At 38.3% G+C, this 12279-nt stretch overlaps 1 protein-coding gene across 11 annotated transcripts in view; it reads right to left on the reverse strand.

Annotated features, from left to right (window-relative positions):
• Positions 1 to 12279, reverse strand: part of C2CD6 (C2 calcium dependent domain containing 6) — a 169325-nt gene that overhangs the window by 72606 nt on the left and 84440 nt on the right. For 10 of the 11 annotated variants that reach the window (XM_053215564.1, XM_053215563.1, XM_053215562.1 and 7 more), the window contains one exon: positions 6009 to 6317. The exons of the other annotated variant lie outside the window; for it this stretch is intronic. In XM_053215564.1, the coding sequence (XP_053071539.1) occupies positions 6009 to 6317 (309 nt within the window). The remainder of the gene's footprint in view (positions 1 to 6008; positions 6318 to 12279) is intronic. 11 annotated transcript variants of the gene reach the window in all.

Consider the following 12279-nt stretch of genomic DNA (forward strand, 5'->3'; position numbering starts at 1 on the left):
ATGTTTCTCTTTAAGCCTCTGGGCTCAGCCTAAGAGGGAAGGGAAGTGTCATGGGGTTCAGAAGAAGGCAACTCCATACCATCTAATAAGACGTCACATGTACTGAGGTCTGCCCAACACTGTATAAGGCAACAAGGTCTTCATAGCTGATATTCTCTATTTCACCTTTTGGAATTATTTCACTCAAGAGCTATAGCCACACTGCTTTCTGGATAGGTCCATGTGGTTGTGTCCCCTCAAGTTACTTAAGCTTGCCTTGCATGGTAGTCACCTACTTTGTGGAGTCTACTTCAATCCAAGGCATCTGCTGTCCCATTACCGTGATGACATCTCATAAATTCTTCCCCAGTTTCAACATAAGGGCTAAAGGAGTTTTCCAAGTCACCAGAGCTGACTTAAATAATTTATATTTCTTTGGGTCAGAAGATCATTTTCATCAGCACTGTGTGCACAATTCACGGCAGTAAGTGCCCAAATACTAGTCAATGCCTATTATGGTTTCCCACAAGAGTTTATCTGTCTTAGGATAATCTCCCAAAGAGGGTCCAACCTTCCTTGTAGCAGCCAGAACTCACGACAAAAAACTCAAATATCTTACGGTTGTTTTGGAATGGATGGAAGATTATCACTATACACGGCTCCTATCACTATATACTTAGGTATAAGATGGCCCAACCACTGCCATTCTTCCTTTATAGGTATTACACAACCTGCATCCTCATCTCCCAAGAAAATGAGCCAGAGTTCTAATGATACACTTGGTTTCTACCCATAGCACTCATAAATTTCCTATCATCCTCACTGTAGGTATGCATCTCTGTAACTGCTGTCAAAAAAGATATTCTTCTGCTCACTCAGGACAGATCTTAATACTAAATGGGATGACTGAGGGGGCTCATCAGATTGGCAAGGATGTCTCCCTACCTGGAGGATAATTAGAAACAACCAGGCCAATCACTGTTCAGGCATGTTTTTAAACCTACTTCCCAAAACACAACGTGCAACCATTTCTTCAACAATCCAAAGTACAGGACTATTTATTGCCTGGTTAATTATACAATTTGGTCACCACTTTCCACCAATTCCTGTGAGCTTCCCTCAAATCCATTGATCAGACCACAAAGTCCTCAAATCCATGTCTGTCAGTATCCCATCTTGTCACCAAAGCTGTCAAGAATGCATGCTGCTGGTAAGCTAATTGGTTAGCTGCCACAGCTTCAGGGAGGCTAACAGAAGAAATAAGTCTCCTGAGTTAGAAATAAAAAATAGTTTATTACTCAGAGCAATCACAGTAGCCAGAGTATAAGCATTTTTGCATCATTTTCTCAAGCCCTGATTCCCAAGGTAATGCAAAGTGGGCCAGAAAACAACAGCACATGTGATGGATTATGTTACAGGAAAAGAATCCTATACCTCTCACAAGGACCATGGAGAATGTTTCCCAACAATATGGAAAGATTTGTGAAATGATGACACAAATATTAACTATTAACACTGGATGGTGGAATTATGGGTTCTTTCTTACAATGGGAGGGATTGCTTAAATTTTAATAATAAGTATGTATCATTTTCAACTCTATATTTTAAAAATGCATTATGAACATTTAGGTCAAAATGACCATTTGAATTTTTACAAAGCTGCTGCAAAATAAGCAAAGAAATATAAATATAGGACACTGTGTATCGGCTACTTCAAATTTTTTAAAAAATTCAGAGCTAAAAAAAAAAGAGGAAAATCTACATGTATACTAGAAAATTAGTAGATTACTAGTTAGAGTTAGGGCAGAAATTAGAATTCCTCTAAAATGGTTCAACAAAAGAAGCTTAACATTAATGAAAGGCATATTTATGGATAAGGAACCAATAATAAGTGTTGACAGAAACACTGAAAAGATGTTACCACTCCAGCAAGGGCCCAGTGATAGCTGGAGTCATGGAGGTGGGGCCACTCAGCAGGAGCCACAGATACGAAGGAAAATTCATTGCCAGAACCACAGCAACAAAGCAGGAAAACAGTAGGACAGAAAAACCCAACCTTTCTTTTCCCTATTGCCCTCTAATGTTCTTCCAGTGTCTGTCACTTACTGCACCTAACTAGAAGTCAGCCAGAAAGAGAGTCTGGTAAGGCATTCCATAGCAGTCATCTTCCTGGGGCATCAAACAGAACAAAGGCAGACCATAGACTGGGGTGGGGACAAGATGGAAAACAATAAGTACAGATACTCTCCACAATCCAAAAATGTTTCTATAAGATATAGTCAAAATGAAAACAGTAAAAGGCTAACCAATCCACCTGTAATTTACCATATTCAAGTAAAAGCTTGATTTGGAAGAAAGTGGACAGAACTTTCTACCCCTCGATGAAGATGCATATTTCTTCAAGCTCATGGTATCTGCAATTAGTCCAGCTGCCCAGCTAAGTTAAGAAATGCTGGCTCAATGAATATGAAAACACTGAAAATTCAGAGATGTTCTCTGGTAGTATTGCTTCTGGTTATATATCATTTTTTTTCCTGTTCCTCACAGACAAATAAAAGCCTAATTACTAAAAATATAAAATGACTCCTTTCCCTTTGTCTGGTACCCAAAGATTTAAGTAAACTATCTCTGACCAAATCTACCTCAGATACCACTGGACAAACATACCTTTCAGAGAATAGTATGAGCAAAGAGAAAAATGATTAGAACTTCCAAAATTATGTTTCTAAAGATCTATTATGGTCAGTTGAAAAAGTCCCCCTACTCCAAAAATCATAGAAACAATTTTTTATCTCTATTTTTATAGTCCCAATTAGTTTCAAGAATTCGTAGATAGAATTAGATAAGAAAAACTGATTTCCAGGTGAAAAAAATATTGAATTGAAAAAGAAAGTGGATAGGGGTGCTTGGGTGGCTCAGTCAGTTAACCATCTTAGGTCATGATCTCATGGTTCATAGGTTTGAGCCCCACACTGCGTGTAGAGATTACTAAAATAAATAAAACTAAAAAAAGATATTTTTAAAAAAGATTTAAGGTAGTGTTTCACAGACCCATTCATCTACACAAAAATATTTTAAGTATCTTAGGGTGGCCTCTTAGATCTCTCTCCTGGACAAGAGAACTTCTAAGATTCTTAAGGATACTGTACTACAGCACCTTGGCTCTCACTTAAAGGTAAATAGTGGATATTCAGGAGTGTAACAATTGCTTAATAATTTGATATATAGGAAGCCTACAAAATCTTTAAGAATCATAGCATCTGGGACAGAAGCAGAGATAATTTAAATGGAAAGAGGTTTTTGAACCCTCCACTTTCTTCAGAGAAGTCACAGGCTGCAAAGCTACTCAGTTACAAATACAAGCTCTTTCTCAGGGAAAAAGAAGCTAAAGCCAAGCCCCAAGGGCAGAGGCAAGAAATTCAAAATTACTATGGCCCACTGACTGGTGTATGCTTCACCTTCCCCTTCTTCCACCTTTGGAATATAAGTGTCTATCCATTTCCCTGTTCTTTACTCACTATGTATGTAGGAGACAGATAATTGGTTTCTTTAATTCACAGTCTTAAGACTGAGAGGAGCCATACTCAAGAAACCTCATCTACCTGGATCTGATTTAGATGTTGAAATTCTATACTTCAAGACTAAGCCTGATGCAGTAGTAATAGCATGAGACCAAGGATCTTAGAAGGGAAGTAAGTATAGTTTGCATGTAGAAGGCATATGAATTACTTTGGGGTAGAGATAGTTCATTTGTGGTGGTTAATCTCCAAATATGGCCCCAATGAACACTTTCCAAGATTCATGCCCTTGTGTAGTCCCCTCCCATACTGAAACAGAACTGAGCCTAAGACTTGCTTTAACTGACAGAATTTAGTAGAAATATTCCTGTGCTAGTTCCAAGACAAGTCTTAAAGGAGACCTGAAGCTTCTGTTTTTGTGTATTAGAAGCCCGAAGCTGCCACATCAGAAATTCAGCTGCCCTGCTAGAAAGACCACATAAAGGGGCTGCATGGAAAGGGAAAGGGATGATCCCTAAGATTACACTGTGGGGGGTGCAGGGTGAGTGTGGAGAATAGATACATCAAACCAGATTGTACATGCATCCCAACTGAGCCCAGATTTACAGCTGTTCCCATCAAAGTGTAAGACATATAAATGAACCTCATGAGTGTTCCAGCCGAATCGAGCTCCTAGATGATTATGGGCCCAGCCAATATTAAGTGGAGCAAAACAACTTCCCAGCTAAAGCACAATCAACCCACAGAATCTTGAGAGATAATAAAATGGTTATTTTAAGCCACTAAGTTTTGGAGTGGTTTGTTATGCAGCAATGAATGAAAGCTGAATATTCTGGAACTCAGAGTAAATAGAGAAATTAAAAGGCAAACTACAAACGATGAAAAAGTATGTGCCATGATTATATCAATGGTTAATATCCTCATAATGAGAAAGACCTCACCGTGAAACCTCCACAGGATCACCAAGTACTCAACAAAATAAAATGGACAAAGGACATGATCTGTCTACTCATTGTAGGGACAAGCAAAATGGCCAATAAGTATGATGGTCATTATTTAAAATGACCATTAATGGTCATTATTTAAAATGACCATTAATGGTCATTATTTAAAAGACCATTAATATTCAAATACTACGGGTGAAAATATAGGGAAAGTCTTTCTGGAGAGCAAATTTGTCAACATGCCATTTCTATGAATATAGGAGGGGACAGTCACAGATCCAAATACTTAAGCAAAAGGATGTTAATTCCAAACTTAATGTCCAACAATACAGAAAATATATAATTGTTTAAAAGAATTACTAAATATCTATATTTGAGGATATTCTGCATCTTACAGATTTTTAAGGAAACTCAGATAACATGTTTATAATGTCGTTTTAAAAAGCACAGATAAAATTATACACACACACATATATAATTTGATCCAAGTTTTTTAAATAAATGAAAAATATAATTTTACATAACCAGACCAAAAGGAAATAAAACTGTCAAATGTAGCAGTAGGATTGTAACTACTTCTATTTCGCCTTTCATGCTTCTATTTTCTAAATTTTCTGTAACTGTATTACTTCCAAATTCAGTAAAAACAAGAATGTTATTTGAGAATAACTAGCTACTTAAGAATAATTCCCCAACTAGAGATATTTAATAAAGTTATCTTTTGGAATTAGGAAGAGAATTTAGAAATGACCTGATATGATATACCATTCAACAGATGAGGAAATAAGTCTAGAGATTTTAACTGCCAAGCTTGTTGAAGTATTTAGAGGCAGAACCTTACTTAGAATCCAGATTTTTACCCACTGATCAGTACACATTTTTCTACTGCTTTATGAGCTACCTATAACAGTGATTCATGTAAGATGTAAAGATCTAAGTAGAATAACTGTAATTTTGAGAAAAGCTTTAACCCTTTGAATTTATATTCAAATCATTCTCATTTTAAACTAAAAAATTATTTGCAATAAGGATATATGTTATTTCCTACAAGTTTTATTAAAACTTCCACTGAAATCACGTCCCAAGATTTTAAATTTCCTTTGTATTTACATTTTGTTATTGTTGTTACACACTCAGATGAATTTTATACCCACCCATGAGACTAGTTTGTACTACAGGTATCTCCAATCACTCTTTTTTTTTCAAGGATTTTTCCTTCTTACTTTATGGATATACGCAGGGTAGGTATGTTTAAAATACTTAGACACACCTCCGCTTGGAGGCTTTTGAATGCATTTTCAATTTATTTGTGTGTTTTTAATGAATTATTTTGTTTTTCATAGGCTTATACTTCTGATACAAGGGCAGATACCTTTAGTTCAAGGTCTTCCTCTGGATCTTGGCTTTGAAACCTACCTTTTGATTTCGAATCTGGGGAAACTAACCTTGTGCTCTTCCTTCTAGCTAATCTTATAATGTTGCTTTGCCATCTAATTTCTGCCAGAGATGAATCTAAGTTCCTCTTCTTTATTTTACCTGGATATATATAGCTAGTTTTCAACTTTACCTCTGATGCAGAGGAGTCTGTTTGTGAAAGGCTTTCCACATCTTTCATATGTGGTGGAAATAATACATTTTTCATTTTTCCCTCTGGCACAGCTTCTGACCGGTATTCCTCTAAAAACAATGTTTTGCTCTCTTCCATTACTGTCAGGCTAGGAATAACACGCAATGGAGTTTGCTTTGGTGACTCATCTGTTTTCTTTGTTGACTCATCACTTTCAGGAGCAACTGCAATAGTATCTGAATTATCTTGATCTGACTGGTTCAAAGTTGGTAGAAGAGTAAGGTCTTTCTTATCATCATTATCCTGCAACTAGAAAATATATCAATAAAGCAAAGCTACCAATAACTAGAAAATATATCAATAAAGCAAAGCTACCAATTAATCATTACTGACTAGAAAAGATTTAAAACTAATAGTACTGGACTTAAAATAATTTATACCCTTATCCTTTATCATAACAAGTTACCACCAATGTTCGTCAATTGTTACATTCCTTATTAAAAGTGTTAAGAAATTCTCTACTGCCTGAAACCATGGACTATAGAATATTATCCATTAAAATGATCACACAGCTTTATAAATTAGTGGTTCTCCTATACTTAGATTTTATAAATCAGCAACATCTCAAAAAAGAAAATTGAGGAGTCTAACATTTTGCTGTTATTATGCTACACCAATATATCAATAAATAAATAAAATTTTACCAGCAAAATAGCACAAAGAACTTACCATTAAATCACAATTATATAATAAAATAAAGGAAATTTTAATAGCAAAATAGTACAAAAAGCACTATCAACAAATAAAGGACAACCTGTTAAGCCAAACAAATTTAGCTCTATGAAAAATTCTCTATAGAGACTATTTAGGGAGAAGACGGCAGCATAGGAGGACGCTGGCCTCACACGTCCTGCTGATCACTTAGATTCCACCCACATCTGCCTAAATAACCCAGCAAACCACCAGAAGACTAGCAGAACGGACTCTCTACAGCCAAGCATAGACAAGAGGCCCACGGAAGAGGGTAGGAAGGGCAGAGAGGCGGTGCGCACTACACAGACTGGCGGGAGGGAGCCGGGGTGGTGGAGGGGCAGCCCGCCTGGCAAGGCAGATCCCCCGAGTCTGGCTTGCAAAAGCCAAGGGGCCGGACGGAGTGTGTTCTGACAGCCAGCGGGACTTAACATCTGGAATGTTAAAAGTCAACAACTCTGTTCTGAGAGTGGGAGGGTGAGAGGACACCGGGAGAGAGAGGTGTTGAGCCCTGAAGACAGAGCTCATTTCTGCAGGGAACAAAGGCGTTGGCCAGTGCCATCTCCCTCTTCCATCCCCCATTCGAAACCCCAAAGGGAATCAGTTCCCAGCACCAAACTTGCTTGCATTGTGCAAACACCCAACGCTGTTCTTCTGTGGATCCATCCCTCCAACGGGTCGGCCCCCCTCCCTGTGCTGCAGGGCCCCTCCTGCAGGGGACCACTGATGGCAAAGTGAGCTGAGCCTGCCCCTCCTGCCCCTGTGCACCTTGAGGATCCACCCCAGCTAATATGCCAGATCCCATCAAAGAAGCACCACAACCCTAGCAGTGTGCAAGTAGCCCAGACAGGGGCCACACCACTCCACAGTGAGTCCTGCTCCTGAGAGAGGGGAAGAAAAGGTACACACCAGTCTGACTGTGGCCCAAGTGGTGGGCTAGGGACAGACATGGGGTCTGACTGCGGACCTGCCCACCAACGCAAGTTACTCCAGACAGCACAGGGGAAGTGCCCTGCAGTTCCATGCCACTCCAGGGACTATCCAAAAGATGAAATGGAAGAATTACCCTCAAAGGAAACTCCAGGAAGTAGAGACAGCTAACAAATTGATCAAAAACAATTTAAGCAATATAATGGAACATGAATATTAGTCATAATTAGAATAATAGTCATAAAATTAATAGCTGGGCTTGAAAAATGTATACAGGAGAGCAGATAATCTGTTGCTACAGAGATCAAGGGATTAAGAAATAGTCATGAAGAGCTAAAAATGCTATAAATGAGGTGCAAAATAAAATGGAGGTGACCACAGCTTGGATTAAAGAGGCAGAGGAGAGAATACGTGAATTAGAAGATAAAATTATGGAAAAAGAGGAAGCTGAGAAAAAGAGAGATAAAAAAATCCAGGACTAGGAGGGGAGAATTAGAGAACTAAGTGATGCAATCAAATGCAACAATATCCATATAATAGGAATTCCATTAGAGGAAAAGAGAAAGAAAGGGGCTGCAGGTGTACTTGAACAAATCATAGCTGAGAACTTTCCTGATCTGGGGAAGGAAAAAGGCATTGAAAGCCAAGAGGCACAGAGAACGCCCTTCAGACGTAACTTGAGTCGATCTTCTGCACAACATATCATAGTGAAACTGGCAAAATACAAGGATGAAGAGAAAATTCTGAAAGCAGCTAGGGATCAACATGATCTAACATATAAAGGGAGACCGATAAGACTCGCGACAGACCTATCCACTGAAACTTGGAAGGCCAGAAAGGAATGGCAGGAAAGCTTCAATGTGATGAACAGAAAAAATATGCAGTCAAGAATCCTTCATCCAGCAAGTCTGTCATTCAGAATAGAAGGGGAGATAAAGGTCTTCCCAAACAAACAAAAACTGAAGGAATTTATCACCACTAAACCAGCCCTACAGGAGTCCTAAGGGGGATTCTGTGAGTGAAATGTTGCAAGGACCACAAAGTACCAGAGAAACCACTACAAGCATGAAACCTACAGACATCACAATGACTCTAAACCCATTCTAAAATAACACTGAATGTAAATGGACTAAATGCTCCAACCAAAAGACATAGGGTATCAGAATGGATAAAAAAACAAGACCCATCTATTTGCTGTCTACAAGAGACTCATTTTAGACCTGAGGACACCTTCAGATTGAAAGTGAGGGGATGGAGAACTATTTATCACGCTACTGGAAGTCAAAAGAAAGCTGGAGTAGCCATACTTATATCAGACAAACTAGACTTTAAATTAAAGGCTGTAACAAGAGGTGAAGAAGGCCATTATATAATAATTACAAGGTCTATCCATCAGGAAGAGCTAACAATTATAAATGTCTATGTTCCGAATATGGGAGCCCCCAAATATATAAAACAATTACTCACAAACATAGGCAACCTTATTGATAAGAATGTGGTAATTGCAGGGGACTTTAATACTCCACTTACAGTAATGGATAGTTCATCTAGACACAGGATCAATAAAGAAACAAGGGCCCTGAATGATACATTGGGACAGATGGACTTGACAGATATATTTAGAACTCTGCATCCCAAAACAACAGAATATACTTTCTTCTCGAGTTCACATGGAACATTCTCCAAAATAGATCACATACTGGGTCACAAAACAGCCCTTCATAAGTATACAAGACTTGACATCATACCATGCACACTTTCAGACCACAATGCTATGAAGCTTGAAATCAACCACAGGAAAAAGTCTGGAAAACCTCCAAAAGCATGGAGGTTAAAGAACACCTTACTAAGGAATGAATGGGTCAATCAGCCAATTAGAGAAGAAATTAAAAAATATATGCAAACAAACGAAAATGAAAATACAACAATCCAAACACTTTGGGATGCAGCGAAGACAGTCCTGAGAGGAAAATACCTTGCAATCCAGGCCTATCTCAAGAAACAAGAAAAATCCCAAATACAAAATCTAACTGCACACCTAAAGGAAATAGAAGCAGAGCAGCAAAGACAGCCCAAACCCAGCAAAAGAAGACAAATAATAAAGACCAGAGCAGAAATAAACAATATAGAATCTAAAAGAACTGTAGAGCAGATCAATGTAACCAAGAGTTGATTTTTTGAAAAATAAACAAAATTGATAAATCTCTAGCCAGGCTTCTCAAAAAGAAAAGGGAGATGACCCAAATGGATAAAATCATGAATGAAAATGGAATTATTACAACCAACCCCTCAAAAGTACAAGCAATTATCAGGGAATACTATGAAAAATTATATGCCAACAAACTGGACAACCTGGAAAAAATGGACAAATTCCTACACACCCACACACTTCCAAAACTCAAACAGGAAGAAATAGAAAACTTGAACAGACCCATAGCCAGTGATGAAATGGAATCAGTTATGAAAAATCTCCCAACAAATAAGAATCCAGGACCAGATGGCTTCCCAGAGGAATTCTGCATTAAAACAGAGATAATACTTATCCTTCTCAAGCAGTTCCAAAAAAACAGAAAGGGAAGGAAAACTTCCAGACTCATTCTATGCAGCCAGCATTACTTTGGTTCCTAAACCAGACAGAGACCCAGCAAAAAGAGAGAACTACAGGCCAATATACCTGATGACTATGGATGCAAAAATTCTCAACAAGATACTGGCAAATCAAATTCAACAGCATATAAAAAGAATTATTCACCATGATCAAGTGGGATTCATTCATGGGCTGCAGGACTGATTCAACATTCATAAATCAATGTGATACATCACGTTAATAAAAGAAAAGAACCATATGATCCTGTCAATCGATGCAGAAAAAGCATTTGACAAAATTCAGCATCCTTTCTTAATAAAAACCCTCGAGAAAGTTGGGATAAAAGGAACATACTTAAACATCATAAAAGCCATTTATGAAAAGCCCATAGCTAATATCATCCTCAATGGGGAAAAACTGAGAGCTTTCTCCCTGAGATCAGGAACACGACAGGGATGTCCACTTTCACTGCTGTTGTTTAACACACTGTTGAAAGTTCTAGCATCAGCAATCAGACAACAAAAGGAAACCAAAGGCATCAAAATTGGCAAAGATGAAGTTAAGCTTTCACTTTTTGCAGATGACATGATATTATACATGGAAAATCCAATAGACTCCACCAAAAGTCTGCTAGAACTGATACATGAATTTAGGAAAGTCGCAGGATACAAAATCAATGTACAGAAATCAGTTGCATTCTTATACACTAATAATGAAGCAACAGAAAGACAAAGAAACTGATCCCATTCACAATTGTACCAAGAAGTATAAAATACCTAGGGATACACCTAACCAAAGATGTAAAAGATCTGTATGCTGAAAACTATAGAAAGCTTATGAATGAAATTGAAGAAGATATAAAGAAATGGAAAAACATTCCATGCTCATGGGTGGGAAGAATAAATATTGTCAAAATGTCAATACTACCCAAAGCTATCTACACATTCAGTGCAATCCCAAACAAAATTGCACCAACAACATTCGTCTCAAAGCTAGAACAAGCAATCCTAAAATTTGTATGGAACCACAAAAGACCCCGAATAGCCAAAGTAATTTTGAAGAAGAAGACCAAAGCAGGAGGCATCACAATCCCAGACTTTAGCCTCTACTACAAAGCTGTCATCATCAAGACAGCATGGTATTGGCACAAAAACAGACACAAAGACCAATGGAATAGAATAGAAAACCCAGAACTAGACCCACAAAAGTATGGCCAACTCATCTTTGACAAAGCAGGAAAGAATATCCAATGGAAAAAAGACAGTCTCTTTAACAAATGGTGCTGGGAGAACTGGACAGCAACATGCAGAAGGATGAAACTAGACCACTTTCTTACACCATTCACAAAAATAAACTCAAAATGGATAAAGGACCTGAATGTGAGACAGGAAACCATCAAAACCCTACAGGAGAAAGCAGGAAAAGACCTCTCTGACCTCAGCTGCAGCTATTTCTTACTTGACACATCCCCAAAGGCAAGAGAATTAAAAGCAAAAATGAACTATTGGGACCTCATGAAGATAAAAAGCTTCTGCACAGCAAAGGAAACAATCAACAAAACTAAAAGGCAACCAACGGAAGGGGAAAAGATATTTGCAAATGACTTATCGGACCAAGGTCTAGTATCCAAAATCTATAAAGAGCTCATCAAACTCGACACCTGAGAAGCAATCCAGTGAAGAAATGGGCAGAAAACATGAATAGACACTTCTCTGAAGAAGACATCCAGATGGCCAACAGGCACATGAAAAGATGCTCAACGTCGCTCCTCATCAGGGAAATACAAATCAAAACCACACTCAGACATCACCTCACGCCAGTCAGAGTGGCCAAAATGAACAAATCAGGAGACTATAGATGCTGGCGAGGATGTGGAGAAAAGGGAACCCTCTTGCACTGTTGGTGGGAATGCAAACTGGTGCAGCCACTCTGGAAAACAGTGTGGAGGTTCCTCAAAAAATTAAAAAAAGACCTACCCTATGACCCAGCAATAGCACTGCTAGG

The sequence above is a fragment of the Acinonyx jubatus genome, chromosome C1 (assembly GCF_027475565.1).
Source record: "Acinonyx jubatus isolate Ajub_Pintada_27869175 chromosome C1, VMU_Ajub_asm_v1.0, whole genome shotgun sequence".
NCBI classification, from domain to species: Eukaryota; Metazoa; Chordata; class Mammalia; order Carnivora; family Felidae; genus Acinonyx; species Acinonyx jubatus.